Source organism: Babylonia areolata, chromosome 30 (assembly GCF_041734735.1).
Source record: "Babylonia areolata isolate BAREFJ2019XMU chromosome 30, ASM4173473v1, whole genome shotgun sequence".
In the NCBI taxonomy this organism is placed as follows: Eukaryota; Metazoa; Mollusca; class Gastropoda; order Neogastropoda; family Buccinidae; genus Babylonia; species Babylonia areolata.
In genome coordinates, this window is record NC_134905.1 from 9,059,051 (window position 1) to 9,083,215 (window position 24,165).

General features: G+C 41.9%; 1 protein-coding gene across 2 annotated transcripts in view; it reads left to right on the plus strand.

Annotated features, from left to right (window-relative positions):
- The window catches only part of LOC143275598 (tripeptidyl-peptidase 2-like), an 88,794-nt gene that overhangs the window by 1,025 nt on the left and 63,604 nt on the right, over positions 1-24,165 (plus strand). For both annotated transcript variants that reach the window (XM_076579819.1, XM_076579820.1), the window contains exons 2-10: positions 7,538-7,666; positions 8,197-8,400; positions 8,884-9,008; positions 9,546-9,643; positions 11,359-11,424; positions 15,505-15,659; positions 15,997-16,073; positions 19,384-19,511; positions 20,299-20,398. In XM_076579819.1, coding sequence (XP_076435934.1) covers positions 7,538-7,666; positions 8,197-8,400; positions 8,884-9,008; positions 9,546-9,643; positions 11,359-11,424; positions 15,505-15,659; positions 15,997-16,073; positions 19,384-19,511; positions 20,299-20,398 — 1,082 coding nt within the window. The remainder of the gene's footprint in view (positions 1-7,537; positions 7,667-8,196; positions 8,401-8,883; positions 9,009-9,545; positions 9,644-11,358; positions 11,425-15,504; positions 15,660-15,996; positions 16,074-19,383; positions 19,512-20,298; positions 20,399-24,165) is intronic.

Here is a 24,165-nt window from a genome sequence, read left to right on the forward strand (position 1 = left end):
GCAAGGGGCTTGGAAAGAATGGGGGATACGCAAAGTGAAAGAAAAAATGTGACCCATGGGTCAGTTCGAACTTACCCGTCTGTGTTACAAAACATACATGAAAACGATTAAGACGGGAGCGTGTATATATACACAAGTTTGGGTCAGTACTCGTAATGAAACTTGTCTCGATTCTAAACGCCGGTATGTCCGAGTTTGTGGGGCATTCCATGCATCAAGCAATGGGCTTGAAATAGAAAAATTCGTAAAGAAATTGGGAAGCTTGTCGCTGTCATATCTCCAGGAGCGGACATGCGCGAACGAGACGTATAAGACATTTCGATCGAAAGCGGTCAGTGTACGCGATCGCCAGGTTATTTAAAGTGAAGACGGAATGAACTGCACCATGCTTCGCGAGAGGATGAAAACAGAGTGGGGGACGAGACAACAGGTTGTGATCCTAACATGAACATGACTGAAAATAATAAAACAGCTTGCATGAAACACCGTCATGTGTGTGCGACGTCAAAAGAGTGACGGCAGTCTCCTGTGGTGGGTCCGTTCTTTTCGGCCTGTTTCGTTGTACGTCCTCGCTCGGTTCCGACAGCACTGACCAGGTACACGTGGAAACCGCACACCATTCCCTGTATTGCAGTGCTCAAATGCGTTGCACAAAGGACTTCACATTAAAAAAAATGAGCGGGACTGGTGAAACTGACCTTCCTTAACAACGTGCTGTGCAGAAAAGTCACATACCGAAATAGGAAAGTGCATTTTAACGGCCGAGTCAGTGTCCGTGCTGAACTTAACCGTTTCAATTGGACAACTGCACATCCCTTTCTCGTCAGTGATGCTTTGGCCGGCTGTGAATGTTCAAGTCAGCGATTTCACATGTGTGTGTGTGTGTGCCGGTGTGTGTGTGTGTGGAGAACTTCATTCCGTGATTGTCCGTGATGTGTGTTAGCTTGCTTCCTCGACAGCACGCGTCACATACGTGTGTGCTGTGTCCTGTGTTGCATGTCAGTGTGCTCCTGGCCTTCCGTGGAGAACTGAGGGCGAGACATAAAATATTTAGCTCCACAGATGGCCATTCTTTCCGTACGCACATAGTTGTTCATGTTACGTTCGGAACCCATCAGTTGTCTAGTCCTCCACTCTTGTTTTCATCCTCCCGCTGAAACACGGTGCAGTTCATTCCGTCTTCACTTCAAGTACAAGATTATCAATGCACAGTAACCTCTTTCCTACGTCCCCTTCGTGCACATCCACTTCGGCAGACAGGACAGGTCGTGCATGTACAATCACAACATTCTTTCAACATGTGTCTGGCAGTGTACAGTGGCAGGTTCATTCCGTGTTTGCCAGTGTGTCCGTATAGTTGCCGCGGGGGCTCAGGCTGACTTCATTCCGTGACTTCTGATGTTGTGCGAGCCAGTGTACATTCACAAGTTCATTCCGTGATAATGTGTGTAGGGTTGACAACTTCATGGTTCCGGGATTGTGTGTGTAGGCACTGACAACTGACTTCATTTCGTGGCGCACCAAACCACGAAATGAAGTAAGGTGTCAGTGCCTACACACAGAATCCCGGAACCATGAAGTTGTCAACCCTACACACATTATCACGGAATGAATTTGTGAGAGTACACTGGCACGCACAGCATCATAAGTCACGGAATGAAGTCAGCCTGAGCCCCGGCAACTGTACGGACACACTGGCAAACACGGAATGAACCTGCCACTGTACACTGCCAGACACATGTTGAAGGAATGTTGTGATTGTACATGCACGACCTGTTCTGTCTGCCGAAGTGGATGTGCACGAAGGGGACGTAGGAAAGAGGTTACTGTGCATTGACAATCTTGTACTTGAAGTGAAGACGGAATGAACTGCACCGTGTTTCAGCGGCAGGATGAAAACAAGAGTGGAGGACTAGACAACTGATGGGTTCCGAACGTAACATGAACAACTGTGTGCGTACGGAAAGAATGGCCATCTGTGGAGCTAAATATTTTATGTCTCGCCCTCAGTTCTCCACGGAAGGCCAGGAGCACACTGACATGCAACACAGGACACAGCACACACGTATGTGACGCGTGCTGTTGAGGAAACAAGTTGTCTAGCACACACCACGGACAATCACGGAATGAAGTTCTCAACACACACACACACACACACACACACGCACACACACACACACGTGAAATCGCTGACTTGAACATTCACAGCCGGCGCAAGCATCACTGACGAGAAAGGGACATCCAGCTGTCCAATTGAAACGGTTAAGTTCAGCACGGACACTGACTCGGCCGTTAAAATGCACTTTCCTATTTCGGTATGTGACTTTTCTGCACAGCACGTTGTTAAGGAAGGTCAGTTCCATCAGTCCCGCTCATTTTTTAATGTGAAGTCCTCTTTGCAACGCATTTGAGCACTGCAATACAGGGAATGGTGTGCGGTTTCCACGTGTACCTGGTCAGTGCTGTCGGAACCGATACAGCAAGGACGTACAACGAAACAGGCCGAAAAAAACGGACCCACCACAGGAGACTGCCGTCACTCTGTTGACGTCGCACACACGTGAGTGTTTCATGTAAGCTGTTTTATTACTTTCAGTCATGTTCATGTTAGGATCAGAACCTATTGTCTCGTCCCCCACTCTGTTTTCATCCTCTCGCGAAGCATGGTACAGTTCATTCCGTCTTTACTTTAGATAACCTGGCGATCACGTTCACTGACCGCTTTCGATCGAACTGCCTTATACGTCCCGTTCGTGCATGTCCGCTCCTGGAGATATGACAGCGACAAGCAGTCCTGATTTCTTTACGAATTTTTCTATTTCAAGCCCATTGCTTGATGCATGGAATGCCCCACGAACTCGGACATACCGGCCTTTAGAATCGAGACAAGTTTCATTACGAGTACTGACCCAAACATGTGTGTATATATACACACTCCCGTCTTAATCGTTTTCATGTATGTTTTGTACCACAGACGGGTAAGTTCGAACTGACCCATGGGTCACATTTTTTCTTTCACTTTGCGTATCCACCATTCTTTCCAAGCCCCTTGCTAGGTGCATGGAATGCCCCAAAAAGCATCCCTTTTTAGACACCTTTCTAATCTCCACAAGTTCGTTTTAAAATCATCTACTATAGTCGACAAACTTATATATATAATTAACATTTTTCACCCGTTTGGGACTTTCTCACGTATGTTTTGTACTGCAGACGGGTAAAAATGTTAATTATAATATAAGAATGTCGAACTAGAGATGGTGCACAACTTCGTAACAAGCCCGGGTATTTTAGACACCTTTCTAATCTCAACAAGTTCGTTTTAAAATCCTCTACTATATTCGACAAACTTATATATATAATTAACATTTTCACTGGTTTGGGACTTTCTCACGTATGGTTTGTACTGCAGACGGGTAAAAATGTTAATTATAATATAAGAATGTCGAACCAGAGATGGTCCACAACTTTGTCACCAGCCGGTATACCCATTTGGGTAGATTTGATTTCTGACTTCGACACCGAAGAGTGCACGGGTAAAAATGTTAATATTGCCATAATAACAATACTAATAATAAATAGAATAAGAACACAGTAATGATAACGAATGAACAAATAATAATAATAATAATGGATACTTATATAGCACACTATCCAGAAATCTGCTCTAGGTGCTCTACAAGAACACTTTTGTTAACATCAATGTTTCATACACACACACACCAAAATGTGACAACACACACACACACACACACACACACACACACACACACACACACACACAGAGCATACATTTTAACATACATGTGTATCTAACAACTACCCTAACACATACGCACATATAGGCAGGCACAAACTTACATAAACACACGCACACACAGTACACATTCATATACATGCATGTAGTTATGTACACATACATATGTATACACACATAGTCAAGCACAGCTAACGCAAAGGAAGTGGGCCTGCCACAATTGAACTTATTGCTGAGGGAAAAGGTGAGTTTTGAGACGAGATTTAAAAGATGCGAGGGAATCAGAATGACGGATGTTACCAGGGAGCTTGTTCCACGTCTTTGGCGATTGAAAAAAAAACAATCTGTGTCCATAGGTCTTACTTCTGATATGAGGTATCCTGAGAAGTTGAGTATCAGAGGAAGAACGGAGCTGGCAAGATGGGGTATAGATATGGAGGAGTTCGGAAAGATACTTAGGGCCAGATCCGTTGACTGCAGAAAAGGTCAGAGTGGATAGCTTATAGTCTATTCGATCAGAAACAGGCAACCAGTGGAGAGACTGAAGGAGAGGAGAAACATGGTCAAATTTAGAAGTTCTGCAAATGAGTGTGGCAGCGTTATTCTGAATTTGTTGGAGTCTGTCTAACAGATATTTGGGAAGGCCGGCCAAAAGAGAGTTGCAGTAATCCAATCTTGAGAGAACCAGAGAGCATACAAGAGTCTTGGTTGCATCGGTTGAGAGATAGTGGCGGATAGTGCTGATTCTATGCAGTTCCAAACAGGCAACTTTACAGATATTCGAAATGTGCTGTTGGAAGGAAAGAGACTGGTCTAGGGTTACACCAAGACTGCGAACAGAAGGAGAAAGTGAAACAGGTGTGCTATTGATCAGAACAGAGTCAGGAAAGGAAGGATGTTGACGAAACTTCTTTGGACAGGCTATCATAAATTCAGTCTTATCATCATTTAGTTGCAGCTTGTTGAGAGTCATCCAGTCCTTTAGGCCAGCAATGCACTCCTGTGTTTGAGTCACCAGTGCATCAAATTCAGCTATGGAAGCCGACTGATAAAGTTGTGTGTCATCAGCAAAGCTCTCATGCGACATCGCATGATGACTGATGACATCCGACACAGCAGCCGCATACAGCACGAAAAGAACAGGACCTAGGACAGACCCCTGTGGGACACCATATTTTAAGGCAGATGCTCTGGAGTATCTTCCATATTTTACACACACTTTCTGTGTACGATCTGACAGGTAAGACGTGATCCAGAGTGGTCGATAGTGTCAAAAGCTGCTGACAGATCTGAGAGAGCGAGAACAGATATCTTATCCATATCAGATCCTGAAAGCAAATCATTCACTATTCTAAGAAGGGCTGTTCGCAACTATAACCACATCTATAAGCTGACTGGTGGGAATTAAGTAAACCATTTTGCTCCAGATGAGCTAAGAGCTGAGACAATATGATCTTTTCTAGCAGTTTTGATAAAAATGACAGATTAGAGATGACAAATAAGCAGATAAATGCATAAAATTAACATACAGACACACATTCACACACACATGCATAACAGATATGCAACAAACATACAGTTTCACAGATATGAAAGCACAAATAAACATGTACAGGAGCCCCAACACACACACACACCATCTCCCAAATTACCCTGCATCCCCCCTCCCCTCCCCCACACACTCATTCGTAGTTAAGTATCAGATTCCATGGCACACAAACACACACACACACACACACACACACTCAATACAAGCACATACCTCACCACCTTCCACCACCATCCCAACCCCCCCCACACACAAATATATATATGCACACCCACACGTTCCAGTATTCTGTTGCTCCCACAATGCAGACATGCAATGATGCATACACACACACACCTTATCCTCTACACACACACACACACACACACACACACACACACACACACACTCGGACGTGCACACAGCTCTCCTGACACGTGTACACTTACACACTTGCGCACGCACACACGCCTTAAAGTCTTCAAACATGATTTCTTGGTCTGACCAGAATTTGTCGAGCCTGTTCTTAAAAGTGTTTACAGTTTTGCATAAACGACATGTATCGGAAGACTGTTCCAAATGTTGACAATTCTCAGTGCAAATGAGTACTTCTTCAAGAATGTCTGTGCTTGCACTGGGTATATTTCAAAAGATGTCCCCTTGTTCCTGTATATGGTACTACTTCCTTCCAGAGGTTGATGAAGCCACACACATCCATGTCATAAATTCCTGTAATGATCTTATTTTTCAATCATGTCTCCTCTTAACCTGCAGTAGCTAAGCATTGCTAACTTCTGTTTCTTTAATCATTGGGCATAAGGTAGATCTTTAAACCCTGGAATTTGTTTGGTAGCATGCCTCTGAACTCCTTCGATCTGCTCTATTAATTTTACACTCATACTCATAGGGTACCAGATGGAACTTGAATAATCAAGGTGTGATCTCACTAGCGTTTTGTATAGTGGCAGGAATCTCTTCTTGTTTAAGTGGTCTTTCTGATGACAGCAAACATTTGATTGGCTTTTTTCACTTTTTCTCCTACATGTTCTTCAGACTTAAGCCCTTCGTCAGTCACTACGCCTGTATCCTTTTCTGAATTCACTTGTTTTGGAACTGTATTTCCCAGTTTATAATGTGTTGAGGTGTCAGTTTTCTTCCCAGTCGGCATATGCGTGCATTTATCTGGATGGAAACGCAAGAGCCATGTATCACACCATAAGGACATGTCGTTGAGGTAATCTTGTAGAGTCTCATAGTCATCCTTTGTTTTGATTGTGTTGAATACTTTTGTATCATCTGCGAACATGTGGACTTCTGAGTTGACCAGTTCGGGCAGGTTATTGATGAAGATGACAAGCATCAGGGGCCCAAGCACTGATCCCAGGGGGATTCCGGACATGACCAGTTTCCATTCTGATGCCTCACCATTTACCACAACCTGTCGTTCTCTACCACTCAAGAAGTCCTGTATCCAGTTAACCATTTGGTCTGATATCCTATATGCTCTCAATTTGCTGATAAGTCTGTTATGTGGCACTGTGTCGAATGCCGTCTGGTAGTCCATATAGATGCAGCCCACTCTTTCCCCTCTATCAGTCTCGGTCTATCAATCACTTCCAGAAGTTGTAGAGTAGTTGACCTTCCTGATAGTTTATTAATTTTGTGAATAGTTTGTTTCTCTTCATGAACTGCATAATATGATTCCTGATGATTTTCTCCAATATTTTACAAATGACTGACGTAAGACTTACAGGCTTGTAGTTTCCTGCTACACATTTGTCTTCCTTGTCTTAGAATTAGACTTGGTTTTGTAATTCCACACTATCTTTGGGTTCTTTTTGGCTTTTCTAGATATGTCTTCCTCATACTGTTTACAAAGTCTTTTAGTATGTTTCTTGACCGGATTCCTTGCTCTGTTAACCGTTTTCTGTCCTCCGGCCTCTTGGTTCGAATGGATTGCCTGGAGACAGTGTTTTTAAGTCTATTTTCTCAAATGTTTCTTATACTTGTAGTTTATCTGTGGGGAATCCATGTTTCCTCCTTGTAGTTTATTTAACATTTTTCATCAGCACATACTTATTCTCTGTCTCTTGCACCTTCTCTTTAAATTGCTGCCATGATTTGTTTATATCTGTGTCATCAAAGACAGTGTCCGAATCAGTGGTCTGAATTTCCTTATTTATCTCATCGTAGTTTTTTTGTTTTTTTTAAATGTATATTATGATCATAATATTTTTTCTGTGTTATAATTCCAGATGACAAGTGATGGACGGCCCAAAGTGACAGACCTGGTGGATGTAACGGGATCAGGTGACGTTGACACCTCCACTGTAGTGAAGGCCAAGGATGGCGAGATTGCAGGCCTGACATCTCGGAAACTGAAGGTCGGTCTGTTATGTGTATACTTTATCAGTGTATTGAGCTTTGATTGTGATAAACTTCAAGTGAATCGAGTCTTAAGATGACGTCTCAGAGACTGAAGGTCTGTTTGCTATGTTTGTAGTAGTCTAATACTCTGTCAGTGTATGTAGAACTTAAGATGTGATCAACTTGATATTATAAGTTGAGTGTTGAGATGCATCTTGTAGAGCTATCCATTATGATTCATTGATTGAAATGTATTGATTGTGTTGTATATTTTGTATCTTTTTGTAACTGCAAATTTCTCTCTCAGGAGGCCATACCTCAGAAGAGATCCTGCACTGCTGCCGAGTCACTTTGATGGCACAAATATATTCTTACACTTCAGTTTTTGTTGTTCTTCTGTTGTGTTCTTGGGCAGCAACTCCCCCATTCACTTGTATGAGTGGGATTTTACATCCTTATAAGACCCTTTTTACCCCACCATGTTGGCAGGAATACAGCGTTTTCAGGTGTACGTAGTTTATTTCTTTTTTGCCTCCTGTGTGGGCAGATTCCAGACAGCTGGACAAATCCCTCAGGGAAGTGGCATGTTGGCCAGAAGCCAGCCTTTGAGCTCTACCCAAAGCCGCTGGCTGAGCGCATGAAGAAGGAGCGGCGAGAGCACCTTTGGGACCCTCCTCACCGGGTGGCTCTGGCTGAGGCCTCACGCAGGCTGGAGGAGTTTGATGCTCAGCGTGGCCCTGGAACTTCCATGGTCAGCGTTTGTTGGTTTTGTTTTTGGTTTTGTTTGTTTGTTTCTTGTTAACTTGTGTTTTTTTGTTTTTTGTTTTGTTTTTTTTGTGTGTATGCTCTTCCTTAAATGTGTGCGTGTGCATGTGCGTGCTTGTTTGTGTGTGTGTGGTTTCTAGTGTTGTTAGATTGTGTTTTTGTTGTTGTTGATAGAATGTGATTTTCTGAGGTGTCATTAAACTGTGTGTGTGTGTGTGTGCATATGTGTGTTTTTTTGAGGATTTTTTTTTTTTTTTTTTTTTCTTTAGATGGGGGTGGGGGCAGTGATTGTTAAAATGTGGTGTTTTTTTGTTGTAAAATTGTAGGGATTCCAGGGTGTGTACGGCGCATTGAGTTGCATTATTTAAGATTATTTACTGAATAGAAACGATCCATTGTTATTATCGTTATCTTTACTATTATTATTATTATCATTGTTATAAATTTACATTGTTATTATCCTGACCAGGAGGACACACTGATGCGAGAGGAGCTACAGACCCAGGTGGATCTGTTGGTGACCCTGGACAAGAAGTACAATGACCTGGGCCCTATCTATGACTGTGTCGTCTTCCATGATGGGAATACCTGGAGGTGGGGGTTTCTGTTGCTGTCTGTGTTCTGTTTACGTTATGCTGGGTTGGGTAGTGCCGTATTGTGGGTTTTTTGCCTTTTGCTGTGTTTTATTGTATTGTGCTGTGTTGTGTTGTCTTGACTTACGTTGCCATGTGTCATGTTGTACTATTTTGCATTGTGTTATGTTGTATTGCATCACATCACTTTCTTGTCACAACAGATTTTATCTCTGTAAGAAATTCATACTCCCCTCCCTCTCTTCTGTCTGCAAGTGTATTTGATTTACTACTGTCAAAGGGGATATTTCTTTTTCAATAGAATTTTATTTTGTCAGGGGCAACTGTTTTGTTGCTGTGGGTTCTTTTACATGTACTGAGCGCATGCTGTGCATGGTAATGTTAAATTTCATTTTCTCATTTTCAGCATGTAAACTTATTCAGTGGGCCATATAGCTGAAGACTGTGCCAGCCATGTACATTTAACTGTGACAATCAAGAACGAAAGGTGGTGTGGGGGGGAAGGGAAGTCATGATGCTGATGTTCATTGTTGTACAGAGCGTGTGTGGACACCAGTGAGAGAGGGGACCTGGAGAGCTGTAAACTGCTGGCCAGTTATCATGAAGAGCATGATTTTGCACGCCTCAGTGAAGCAGGTATTTTATGGTGTCACTTTTTGTCATACAGGTACTTTGTAGTCTATCGCTTTTTTAAAAATGATACATTTTTTTTGACACAGCAGATATCTCTGTGTGAAATTTGGGCTGTTTTCTTTTGGAAGAGCGTGCCACCACTGTGCTGCACCATCCGTTTATATTTCTCTTGTGTTTTTTTTGCCTGCAAGTGTATTTCTTTTGCTTTCGATTTCTTGACAGAATTTTGCCAGGGAGAACTGTTTCGTTGCAGTGGGGTCTTTTACATGCCCAAAGTGCATTCTGCACACAGGAACTCAGTTTATTGTCTCGTCTGAGTGAATTTCACCCAGACTCCCACTCAAGATCTAGTGAAGGATGGAATAAAAGCATGCATGCATGGGTGTCTGCACATGCTTTTCTGTGCTTGCACACAGATTCACATTTTTCTACATTACAGACTACAATGTAAATTCCTTCCAAAGTGTGCACTATTTTTATCTGCTTGGAGATTCACACTTTAAAATTTTTTATTGTGAGTGTGTGCTTTGTGTGTGTGTGTGTGTGTGTATAAGTCTACATATGTACAAGATATACAGTGTGACAATGAGTTTGATAAGTATGCACATGTAGTGACAATGTGAAATGAATGATTTAAATACTACAACAATCTTTCATTCCTTCATGTCAGATTTTGAGTTATGGTCGTATTTCATTTATGGTTATGATTGATTATGAAAATAACAATATTTTAGAATTTATTTTGCATGTCAGTGATTCTGTGTCATTCTCTGTCTGTATTAATCATCTTTATAACTTTATTTTACATATCTGTATGTATGTCTTTAATTTGTCTGTCCATCTTTTTTTCTTGATTTGTTTCATTTTCTGTATATATTTTTCTTCTCCTTCTAAAGATAACTGGACTGTGCTGCAACCAAAAGGGAGTTCATATACCACACCTTTCGGCTCACAAGCTGCTGCACACATGAAGCACACCACCTGAATTTATCTGCCAATAATCCCATAAAGTGAAAGTCTTCCATATTGACTGGTGCAGAATGGCTCTGCTGACACCAGATGTTGTTTTCTGAGTAATGACATCATCTTCAGAAAACTGGAACGGAAACCAGACTTGTTTTTGTCTGCTTGTTGATTTGGCTCTGTTACTCCATTAGTCTGCTCTGTTGTCTGCTTTAAAAAGTTGGTTTTTGTTGTTGTTTTTTTTACATAATTTTTACAATTCTGAAACCTGCCAGCCCAGGTTTCAGTTCAGTCTGCTATTTATCATGTTCAAAAAGCCATCAGTTAACTTTTCTGATTTCTCTACTTTCACACCAGAAGATAGTGCAATTTTTTTATGACATAAGAATGAATTGCAATAACATTCTCTTAAAACTTGATGTTGTATGCAGTTGGGTTTCAGTTTGATATAACAGTGAACATGAACCATGCTGAATCAAACAGTAGTAGACTGAAGCATGCAAGTCATACTGTTCAGTGTAATTGTGTGTGTTTATGGTAAACAACAATGTTGATTTGTTGTGACAGGTGGCACCAGGTGACAATCAGAATTTCAGAAATCAGTTTTCAGACACACATAGGGTGCATACAGCCAAAAAGACACAAGGGTCAGATCTGAATTAAAAAGTTACACCGTGTTGGCTGGATATTACGGTAAATGAAACTTGTATAAATAACGATTTTGTCTATAAAGTGATGATTTGGTTTGTTGCCAGATATGATGAACTATTCTGTCAACATCCACAACGATGGAAATGTGCTGGAAATCGTGACCAATGCTGGTAAGTATCATTGGATCCCATTAGGCGATGCACAGGGCATTTTCAGTATAAAGATATATCCCCCCACCTTGTGCAAATTTTGTGACAGAAATTTCCCTTCATTCCTTCTCTGTTTCTTTCCCTTTTCCTTCTTCTGTCATCTCTTCTTTTCTTCTTTTCTGTCTTGCTTGCTCATGTACAATTTGTGTCTGGAAAGCCTTGAATGTTTTCTTTTCTTTTGGTAGGTACCGGCAGTCAAAATTTTAAAATAGAAAAAAAGATTTGTGATACATTTTATAAAAAAAAAAAAAAACTTTAAAAAAATAGACAATATACAAAAAGAATGAAGTCTCTACCTTTCTTAGTTTCTGAGATATGGCCATTTTAAGATGACATGTCATGACGAACTTGGTAAATTTAGATTTTCCCCAAGTTCAGTGATACCTGAACAGCATAATCATTACCACAGCAGGCCCATCTTATTACTTTTCAAGAGTTCATGACATATAAAACAAATAAAAAGAAAAAACAAATCCATTACACAGAAAGTTTATATTTTACAGAGCCTCAGATTTGACAAAAATGACAGTTTCATATGTCCAAAATACCCTGATAAAGCATTTTTGGAGGACAGCCACACAAAAACTATACACTGGAAACAGCTGAAATCTATGATTTGCACCCCATACAACATAGTGATTTTGCATATTTTCTTTTCTGTACAGTTAACTTGGTTTACAAAAGAATAATTGGCCTTTAAAAATGGGGTTTTCCTTAATTTGTGGGATGGAAAAAGTGACGTCACAAGCTGTCGAACTTAAAACAGCTCTAACTCAAAATCTTTTTGATGGATTCGCTTCAAATTTTGCATGAGTGTTAAGAATGTTACACGAAACAATTCTATTCAAACAGTAATATACAAACATCAAATCAGCAATTTTGGTTTATCCATATGATGAAAATGAATATGTCTTGAGGTACAAAAAATCTTAAATTAGTGAATAAAAAAAAAAGTCTAACATATTTCTTTTAATCTTAACAACCTGTCAATACATGTACACTTTATGTTTGTAGACTGTTTCCATTACATGAAAAAATGACACAAAAGAGAAAAAAAAGAGTTTACTGGTGTGGGAGGGAGGTTGGTGGCATTGTCACTGACTGTCAACAAGATTTATGTATATCTCTGTACAAGTATATCTTCCTCATTTTGTCATGAACAGACCACATTCTGCCATTCTGCATTGTAACTTCAAAACCAAAAGAAAACATAAACGTTGCAGAAATACTCCCATCTTCTGGCTTATGTGGCCACACATATGTGTTGTTGGCAACTGTACATTTGCGTAGAAAGTTCACCTTAGCCTGGTCTGGTCTAAAAATTTCAGACACTTCCAACATGAAAATCATTGTCATAGAAGACAGCCATATTTTCTCCAATCCTGGTTAAAACAAAATCCTTAAAAGTGTTTTTCTCTTCAGCTGTGTCGCTGGATTCTGAAGACAGGTCATGGTCTGTATCAACATCCATTGGCTCTGGAAAAAATCATTTGTGTGAAACCTGCATGTACAGCAAAGACACTGGGTATGAAATGCTTTGCACAATATTCATCATTCTGTCCCTCAGTGTTAGCACAAAAGCACACACACACACACACACACACACACACACACATACAGCAGATGTGTTGCTGCATGAGTGCATGCACACTTCATGTGTGTGTGTTTGTGTGTGTGTGTTTGTGTGTGCTAAAACTATGAGAGAGGAAGGAGAGAAAGTGTATTGACAAATGTAAACAAAGAGCTTGATGATGTGATGATGTGAAAGAGGTGGTTATTTCAGGTTTATGTCATGAACAATTGTCTTGATTTAAATCGGCGATCCTTTCTTTTAGAATCCTAAAAGGATCATAAAAATGTAATAAAATGCAAAATAATGCATTTACTTTTCATTACACGAGTTTTCATACAATATTTCAGTCTAGAATAAAATAGCACTGACGCGAAACACAACTGGTGGAAACATGTGTCGATCACTTCTTCAAGCGGTCAAAGCTTACTCCATTTATCACGAAATTGGAACCATCCTATGGATTAATAAGCCCTAAAAACTACGTGGATCAATTAAACATGAATTGAAAACGACATAGTTATGGAATGCAGGGTATTGCTTTTGATTATTGTCACGGTTTTTGTGTGTGTGCGTGTGTGTGCGTGTGTGTGTGTGTGATTGCTTAGGTTCACTGTATCCTTTTTGTTGCTGTTATTTTGTTCCTTTCCTTTTATTATTTTTTTTATTTAATAAAATGTGACCAAGAAGTATAAAAAAAAAATTAAACATGAATTGATTTGTAAAATTTGTAATACTTACGTAGGTGATTTTTGATCTGGATGACGAAAATGCTTGAAATGTTAGCGTCATCGCTTGTTGATTTCATAGGAGCCGCTGCCGCCGAGTCGAGTCAATGTGTGAATGTGTGTCATGGTTGCAAGCGTGCCTTTCGTTGGCTGCGGTATATATGAGTGCGTATGAATACCTTGACCTTTGGTACCATTCGAATCAGCGAAAAATAAGCTTTCTATCGCTTTGATGTACCAATGGTTTATATTGCTTTACATCGCGAAAAATTCCTTCAAATGTGTCCTTTTAACAGGATTGGTGTGCTGGCTCTTTGTTATGAAGTAAATTAATAAAATAACTGATGGTGGAACTTGTTTAGGCTTCGACCTTGCGGTTTGACCTTATTTGAATATTGGGGATGGAAAATTCCACAACCTATAAACAAATCAAAACAACCGACCCTCGGACAACATGAATGTCTGCCATGGCAGAAGCGCAACACGGGATCAGTTTCGCTGATTATGGTAGGCAGTTCTCGGAACGAATACGCACTCGCACACAAGTAAATAAATGAATAATGGATTGAAAGATTAATGGCTTGTCTTTATTTCCATTATGTTTTAAACAAGATTTATACACAGTTTCACATAAAAATCATCAATTGAAAAGTGACGAATTTCGGCCTGCTGCCAGCTTTCCCGCAGCCTTTGTTAGCGGGTGCCGGTACCTACTTTTGGACATGGTTATTTAAGCATCCTTACTGTGCTGTTTTCTTTATGCATGGGTGTGTGAGTCGCCTGCCAGCTTTTTGTTTGTTTGTATGATTGTTACTATAGTTATGTGTAATTCTGTTTTTTCAGGGGTATTTTTTCTTATCCTCTTACAAAAAAAATTGATCCTCTTGCTAAAAATTGATCAAGGTCAGGGGCAAGCCAAGGTTTATGTGCAGTGCATGAATATGACTACTTGTGCCTGATTTTATATTCCCTTTTTTGGGGGGCGGGGGGGTTCTGCAGGATCAGCATTGACAGTGTTTTCAAGCCTGATAGACCCTGTGTAGGCTGGCAAGGTTATCAGCAACAGTGATAGATAAACAAATGCTTGTCAGGGATGGAGTGTTATTTTACTGTGATGAGATGAGGCCTTGGGATCAGTACTTTTTGACAAGGGATTTTTTTTTCTTTTTGCCTGTCTTTGACCATCTGAAATGATTACACTTATTGTCAAACATCTATTTAGGACATTTCAGTTTGAACTTACTTTGCTGTCATTCAGCAGGCAAGGGGAGGGTGCAGCAGCCCAGTGGTTAAAGCATTAGTTAGTTTGTTTATTAGATGTTCTTGCCATTGGCATTGTAAGATCCCATCGGCACAGTTGTAAAATGTTGCAGTTTCCGTGCAGAGCCGCACAGCACAAATATTTTTTTTTTTTTTTTTGTAGGAAAACTTATTTGTCACTCACTATCATTAGTCATCCCTCTTCAGCAATTGGTAAAGTGTAGAAAACGCAAAAATGTCTGAAGTTTTTGAAGAAAGGCTCAAGAAAATGTTTTTTGAATATTCTGGGAATGGAAATTTACATAACTTTTCTGGAATAGACTTGAAAGATGCATAAATGTCTATTGTGAAAATGCAGGATGTTTGATTTTCTGGAACACATTTGAAAGATGCTTAAATGCCTGTTATGAAAATATGAAATATTTTCATGTTTTTTCTCATGGCATGGTTTCTTTATTAACTGTTCCTGCTGTGTTCTTGCAGGGTCTCACGGCACACACGTGGCGTGTATCAGTGCAGGGTACTTCCCTGACCAGCCGGAGCGGAACGGCATCGCAGCGGGGGCACAGGTCATTGGCATCAAGATTGGGGACACACGTCTGGGCTCCATGGAAACAGGAGCCGCCCTGGTCAGAGCAGTGAGTACCTGTTCCTTACTCTGTTTGTGGTCATAGTGATAGTCTTCAGCTTTATGTCTTTACACTCTAAGTGATATTAGATGTGGGGGAAAAATTGCTGGTGGATGTGACAGGGAGAAAAGGGAGGAACGGGGTGACAGAGGAGGAAGGAGTGGAGGGGAAAAGATGTGACTGTGCGCATGTCACTGTGTGTATGCTTGTGTGTGTGTGCATGTGTGTGTGTGTGTGTGTGTGTGTGTGTGTGTGTATCCCCACCTTGTGATGAAGCTATACTCCCATTTTGGGGGGATGAGTGGAGGGGGTGATCAAATTTGTCATTGCCACTTTTGCATTGCAGATGATCAAGGTGATAGAGCGCAAGTGTGACCTCATTAACTTCAGCTACGGAGAAGCCACCCACTGGCCCAACTCTGGGTGAGTCATGCATGCCTCCATCATCATCACCATCATCATCATCATGATCATCTTCATCATAACATCATCATCACCATCACCATCATCATCATCATCATCATCATCATCACCACCATCACCATCATCATCATTTATCATCATCACCATCATCATCATCATCATCACCAACATCATCATCATCATCACCATCACCATCATCATCATTACCATCATCATCATTATCATCATCATCATTTATCATCAGTACAGGCTAAAAAGGTGTCCCAGATCCTGTGGTCTTTCATGCCTTGCTTTCAGGGTGACTACAGTTTCCATCCCCCTCCATTTCCATGCTTAGGATGAGTGCTGTCAAAGTCTTAGGTGTCGGCGGATTCAGTGGGGACTATCATTGGAGAGATGTAGTGGCGGTCTCCAATCTGGATGAGTCTGACTCATTATTGCCACTAGTAGGTGGTGTCCTGCTTATGTTGCCTCAGAACAGGCATTACTGAACACTGAAGTAACTCAACAGCAGTGCAGGGTCTCTTCTGGTGTGTGGCCTCCTGGTGACCCAACATCAGTGGTTCACTTTGGATTGCTGGTGCTTAGACTACGGCAGATAAACCTGGGTGTGACTGTGTATGAGAATCAGAATGAGGGGTGTTGGAGTAATGTAATTGAGATGATGCAGATGATGGGACAGCAAAAAGAAAATAAAAAGGATCAGTGGGATCATCACAGTGTCATCATTGATTTCCTTTGAAGCTGACATAGATGTCAGTGTGGTATGCTGTGTGTGGGGGATCAGGACAGGCACTGCTGAATACTGAAGTGAATGAGCAGCTGTGCAGGGTGTCCTGGTGTGTGGCTGAATGAGGACCTGATATTTGTAATTGATAGCTTGCTGTGGACGGCTGGTGCTTAGGCTGCCTTCCTCCATGAAGATGCTTGGGGTTCTTTCACTTGTAAACAGTATCCCCACTTGAAATTCTGTGCTAGAAGTTTCCTCTTTTCTATCACTCACTTTTTCTGGCTTTGTCCTTTTCTTTCTGTTGCCTCTTGGAGTAGAATCTAACATGTTGACAGCCTTGAGATGGCCTTAGTGGTGCTAAGCACCTTAATTTGATTTGATTCTGTTGCCTCTACCTTTCTCACTTTCTGCCTTGCTGGACCATTTGCCTATATGATATTAAAGAAAGCAGTGAATATGTTTTTATCTTTTTGTGGACTTGGTAATCGGACATTCTCTGTGTTGTTTTCTTTTTTTCTTTTGTCTTTTTCACCCAGAACATGTCAGTTGCTCAGTTGCCTGGTGGCATTTTTGACTCACTTGTGTAAACAAAGTGAGTCTATGTTTTAACCCAGTGTTCGGTTGTCTGTGTGTGTGTGTGTGTGTGTGTGTCCGTGGTAAACTTTAACATTGCCATTTTCTCTGCAAATACTTTGTCAGTTGTCAGTTGACACTAAATTTGGCATAAAAATAGGAAAAATTCAGTTCTTTCCAGTCATCTTGTTTAAAACAAGAAGCCAAATTATATGCAAACTGAATTTACTGTTATATTTTTTTAATTCTCTAAACTTGGCACTTTGATCTGATATTCTGACACAACAAGAGCAGTCATTTTCATCATTTTTTGTTCAAACAGGAACTTCTTTTGCTAAGCATGGAAGTTATATTTATTTTGCATGTCTTTGGTGCAGATAGTAAAGAAGGGAAATTAATCTGTAATTAATGCTAGGGGGCTTAATTTGCTTTAAACTGATCTTTCTCATCTTAAACATTACATTTTGAAATTATACTCAGTACATAAAAAGCTTGTGTGTTTTACTCTCAGTGAACATGGCTTTCACTATTTCATTTGCCCAAGTGGTCTTTTTCGGAAAATACTAAAATCAATACCACGAGTGGACTTTATAGATTTATTGGCTGAGCCCTGAAGGTCATGGGCAAAAATCAGTTGCATACACATATTTATACATATTCAAAGCGCGTGCTCATATTCTTCGCGAACGCGAACGACGCCATTTTGTTTCAAGTTGTTGACCTGCCTGTTCAATCCTATATTCAATCGACAATACACAATAACATGTGATGGAAAGTTGGAGAAGGAGACCGTTAAATATTTATTCAGAGAAAGATTTGTGAATGCCTCATCACTTACTGGATTATGCCCCAAACTGCCATAAAAATATCCATAGAATCAGTGGGAATTCACAGTTAGAAATAATAAACCATGAGAGTTCATACCCTTGAATTGATGAAACGCAAAAATTTCCAGTCTTGACTTTTCTCAAAATGAAGCCCTTTTCACTTACGATGTTTAGAAGTACTTGTACTTAGCTTTACATGTTATTAGTTTAACAAAATACTCAATTTTTATATCAACTTTAAAACTATAAAACTAGAATGAACATAAAAGAGAAATTGAATCGACCGTGTCAACCGGGTGTAACTAAACTTGGACATCTATATTGATCCAGAGAAAACGGCTAAATGTTGCAGTGTGATTGCAGCGATAGCCACGTCTCCTTTACTGCGGACTTTAAAAGAATTGTTAATTGCCCTTAAAGATCTTTTGAATGCCCAAGATACACCAGAATAATATTATTTAAACAGCGTTCTCACTGCGAATGCCACAATCGATTTATCGCCCTTTAAAAAAGCATGTTTAAGTGTTATATTTTTGAACATCAGTTAAGGAGCCACGATAGTGTAATGGGTAAGAAAGCTTCTTCTCACCCAGACACGCGGGGTTCGAATCTGTCGTTAGGACTTTTTTTTTTCTTTTTCTTTTAACCCGAAGCTTTATAATAACAAATACAGAACACATTTTAACGATTAGATTTAAAAAAAAAAGTGTATCATAAGTGAGTCTTTAAGGCCTTGCCTCTCTTGTTTGTTTTGTATGTAAGTTGCTATACATGATTTTGTGTGTGATTATGTTTGTGTTTAGGCAGGTTGCTTTTTTTTTTTCCCCCGTTGTCCTCTAAGAGAAATGGTCAATGTTGGAAGCATGTCCTAGGTTCATGTGCAGGAATGTGATCGTACTTGCACCAAATTTTCTTTTGCTTTTTCAGATTTAAAAAAAATTCAGGTTCTAAGTCACAGATATTGACTGTGTTTTCAGCACTGATATGGCTGTGTGGCCAGATGGGCTAGCAACAGTAATAAATACTCCCAAGCCACACTTTGTGACCTGGCCTTTTGGTTGGGTGACCTGGCCTTGACTTGACTTTGTGGTGGGATGAACTAACCTTATGGGGTGACAGGACCTTGACCTGAACTTGTCATGGGGTGACCTGACCTTGTAGAGGTGTGGGTGTGTTTCAGGCGGGTGTGTGACATTCTCAGCGAGGTGGTCACCAAACATGGTGTCGTCTTCGTCTCCAGTGCTGGCAACAATGGTCCAGCCCTCTCCACTGTTGGCACGCCAGGTGGCACTGTTGGCGCTATCATAGGTTCGTAGTTTTGGTTTGTATGGGGAGAGGGAGAGATGCTGTGTGGATGGATGGGTAAAGGAGGGTTGGAGGGTGTGTGTGTGGGGCCACACTCTTGTCACTGGTGGTACGTCAGGCAGCACTGTCAACACTGTAGGTGTGTAGTTTTGGTGTGTGAGTGTTGGGTAGGAGGGTGTGTGTGGATGAGAGGGTGTGTGTGTGTGTATGTGTCTCTGTGTGTAAGTGGTAAGGTAGGGTGGGTGGGGAAGTTTGTGTGTGCGTGTGAGTGAGGGTGTGTGTGTGTGTACATGTGTGTGTGTATGTAGTTACTGTGTGTGTGTGCATGTGTGTGTGTTTGTGTGTGTGTCTGTGTGTGTGTGTGCGCATGCATGCAAGGCCCTGGTCTCTCCATTTTGGGAATGCTGGGTGGCACTGACAGCACAACCATAGGTTTTTTATGTTGGTATGTGGGTGTTGGTAGGGGCATGTGTGTGTTCAGGTTGGGCTGTGGGTTTTTGTTTGTATGTGTGTGTAAATGAGGATATGTGTGGGTGTGTATGTGTGGGTTTGATGAGTGTGTGCCTAAGTGAGAGTACTTGTGTGAGGTTGTTAGCACGTGTGTTGGAGGGGAGTGTGGGTGTTTGTCTTTATATGTGTGTGAGTGATGGTACGTGTTGAGTGCTATACATTGTGATTATGCGTGTGATGTTGGGGTGAGGGTATGCAAACTTGTGTATGTGTGTATTTATTTATATTAATGAAGTTAATTATAGTAAATAAGTTAATTGTGTTACATGGGTTGTTACAGGGGTTGGCGCCTACGTGACTCCAGAGATGATGGCTGCAGAATACTCCATGATAGAAAAACTGCCCCCCATGCACTACACATGGTCGTCCCGGGGACCAGGGTATGTTCACAGCATTTGCCGGTGGGGATGCCAGGGGCTCTGTCAGTTATGAATCACTATCCTACCTAGCAAAGTGTATGCTGGAAGTGTTCCTCTTTTCTCGCAGACCTACTGGTTGGTTTGACAGCAGAAACAAGGACTGTCCCCCCCCCACCCACCCCCCGCCTCCCCCCACTCCCCACCCCTGATGGACAGCAAAGAAAAAGATTTAAAGTCCTCGGCCCACTGACTCACAGGTGTCTATGAAAACACAGGAGGAGGGGTGGTGGAGAAAGGGGTGGTGATGGTCTGTTATTTATTGGTGGTGGTGGTGGTGGTGGAGGGGGATAGAGGAGTGGGAGGAATAGAGGGCGAAGGGGGGTGACCCCACATGGAGGCTTGTTTCTGGCTTAATCACCCTATGATGTAGTCCTGTGCTCTGCCACCAGTGCTACTTTGTTTCCAGCCCCTGATATGGCCCTGTGTGTTTGGCTGGGTAATGATGATAGTGATAATAATCCCTGTGTGTTTGGCTGGGTGATGATGATAGTGATAATAATCCCTGTGTGTTTGGCTGGGTGATGATGATAGTGATAATAATCCCTGTAGGTTTGGCTGGGTGATGATGTTAGTGATAATCCCTGTGGGTTTGGCTGGGTGATGTGATGATGATAGTGATAATAATCCCTGTGTGTTTGGCTGGGTGATGATGATAGTGATAATAATCCCTGTAGGTTTGGCTGGGTGATGATGTTAGTGATAATAGTCCCTGTGGGTTTGGCTGGGTGATGATGACAGTGATAATAATCCCTGTGGGTTTGGCTGGATGATGTGATGATGACAGTGATAATAATCCCTGTGGATTTGGCTGGGTGATGTGATGATGACAGTGATAATAATCCCTGTGGGTTTGGCTGGGTGATGTGATGATGACTGATAATAATCCCTGCAGGTTTGGCTGGGTGATGTGATGATGTTAGTGATAATAATCCCTGTTGGTTTGGCTGGGTGATGTGATGATGACAGTGATAATAATCCCTGTGGGTTTGGCTGGGTGATGATGACAGTGATAATAATCCCTGCGGATTTGGCTGGGTAATGATGTTAGTGATAATAATCCCTGCGGGTTTGGCTGGGTGATGATGACAGTGATAATAATCCCTGTGGGTTTGGCTGGGTGATGATGACAGTGATAATAATCCCTGTGGGTTTGGCTGGGTGATGTGATGATGACAGTGATAATAATCCCTGTGGGTTTGGCTGGGTGATGATGACAGTGATAATAATCCCTGTGGGTTTGGCTGGGTTATGTGATGATGACAGTGATAATAATCCCTGTGGGTTTGGCTGGGTGATGTGATGATGACAGTGATAATAATCCCTGCGGGTTGGCTGGGTGATGATGATAGTGATAATCCCTGTGGGTTTGTCCTTTGTCCTCTGACCTGTCTGGTTTGGGGTGGCCTTGTGCCAAGAGCACAAGTCTCCCATCAGTGTAGCTCTCTGGGTCAGTGCAGGTCACTGAGGCACAAAAGCCCCTCCCCCACCCCTCCCCCACCCTGTACCCCTCTCCCCCCCATCCCACCTCTCACACTACCTTCCACCTACAGCAGTGTTATGATCCTCTAGGAAATCCATGATAATGATGATACTAATGATGACCATTAATTTTGTTTTTGCATCGATGACCAGTTGTGTATGCATTTATGACCATGATTATGGGGCTTGTTCAGGAGTGACAGTGTACTGGGGGGTGTGCATCAGTGCACCTTTAACCTTACCCATTATGTTTATTAATCTCTTACCTTTTCATTATGCTTCTCTGACCATGTGCAGACCTGTTTACCCGTACGATTTTGGCATAATTTGTACGCGGTTTTGACTTGGAGTTCGCCAGTATGCAAAAATAGATTTCAGTATGACTTTTGAGGAAATGGAAAAAAAAAAAGTTTAGCCAGTCAGATTTCTGGTCCTCAACAACAGAGTGGAGAGCACAGTATTGACACTGCTCACGTGGGGACATGTGAAAAGTTCACTGCCAGCGCCCATCCGCCCGCCCATCCATCAGTGTTACATGATAGCCAGTCAGGTCTGTCTGTAGTCACTCCAAGAGGGCGACCTACATCTTCCTCCCACCTTCACCTCACCCTTCCACTTCCACTGGCAGAGCTATCAAAATCACTGCCGCTCTGTGCCCTCACCACCTTCCCTCCCCTCCCTCCCCTCTTGTACATGATCTATCTGTCTGTCTGTCTGTATTGTCTCTCTCTGTATCTGTCTGTCTTGACTCTCTTTCTCTCTCTCCCTCCCTCTCACTCTCTCTCCCTTGCATGGGTTTATCAAATAGGAAAGGGCCATTCTGTACAATCATAACTGAAACCAGGTCACTACAAAATGACCTCCGCAATCCCTTCCCTTCTCATTCCTTCCTCCCCACCCCCACCCCTCTCACTCATGCTCCCCTCTCATTCACTTTCTCTTGCTCTCTTCCTCCAGACACCACCTCCTAATTGATGCCTGCTTCTCCCTACCCTCCACCCCCCTGTTACATGGTCAGACTGCCGATGGCAGAAAGGTTGGAGGCTGAGGGTGGGTGGGAAGGGGTAAGGGGAAAGGTCAAAGTCCAGTTTTGTTGAGGGGACTGACAGTCACACATGTCAAAGTGCATTGTGGAAAGCCCTGTTGCTAAGCAACCTCCATTTAGATAGAACAGCTGTCTAAACCACCACCTTCCCTCTCTGGAACTGTGACCCTTCACCATCCTCTTTCACTCTCCCCCGGCCCCCTCCCCTCGCACACACACTCCAGCATTGTGAACGCCAGAAACACATTCACACATACAGTGACACACACAGGCACACACACACTCACAATCTGTCTCTGTGTCTCTGTCTGTTTCTGAGTACATAACCCATCCTGATGTGGTCATCCAGGCAAATGAATTTTCAACAGTTTCCCTACCGTGCAAGTGAGAAACAATAACTGTTGACCCCACCTGGTAATAGAATCTTACTTGGATCTGCCAGTTCCTGACGTTGTTTGTCCCACAGTGCAAATGCTGGCTTTCCTTTCTTAACTCTGCATGTTGCTGTTTCCAGTGGAGGTTAACCCGGAGAGCGCGATGAGCCACGATCGTGGCTTTCCCGGTAAAGTGCGATGGGCCACGATCGTGGCTCTGTTTACATAAGGTCCGACATCGTACGGCTATGCTCGGCAGCCTTCGTAAAACTGCCTCGTTCTGGTGTTACTGCCTCCCTGCTTGTGTTTGCACAAACTTTGACCGAGTTTATAAGTCCAGATCTTCGTATTTTTTGTAAACAATGAGTGACACTGAAGTTGACAAAGCTCAGGAAATGAGTGACCTTGTCACTAGTGATGATTCATTTGCTGACAGGGATTCTGATGAAAACGGCTTTGTTATTTTGACACTTGGGCATGCTGGCTTGCTTGTTGTTCATTCAGTTTTGTGTCTCCAGCCACAAAAACTGGGGGGTGGGTGATGGGGGTGGGGAGGGGTGGTAAAGTGGGTTAGGCATGGGTTTATTGCGATTTCTTGACCAAATCAAGCTAGAAAACTGGAAATTATTTTGATTTAAAGCATTCTTGCTGCTTTTGAAAGCAACATGAGCTAAAAGAAAACATTTATTTCTGTTTTTGCCTGTGATTGCATAAAGTATTGTAGATGTGCGCGTGCGTGGCGTCAGTGGGTGTGTCTCAAACAAATAATACAGTGCTTATAATTTCATTGTTTCAGTTATATTCATTTCATGATTCTGCAACCAGAACAT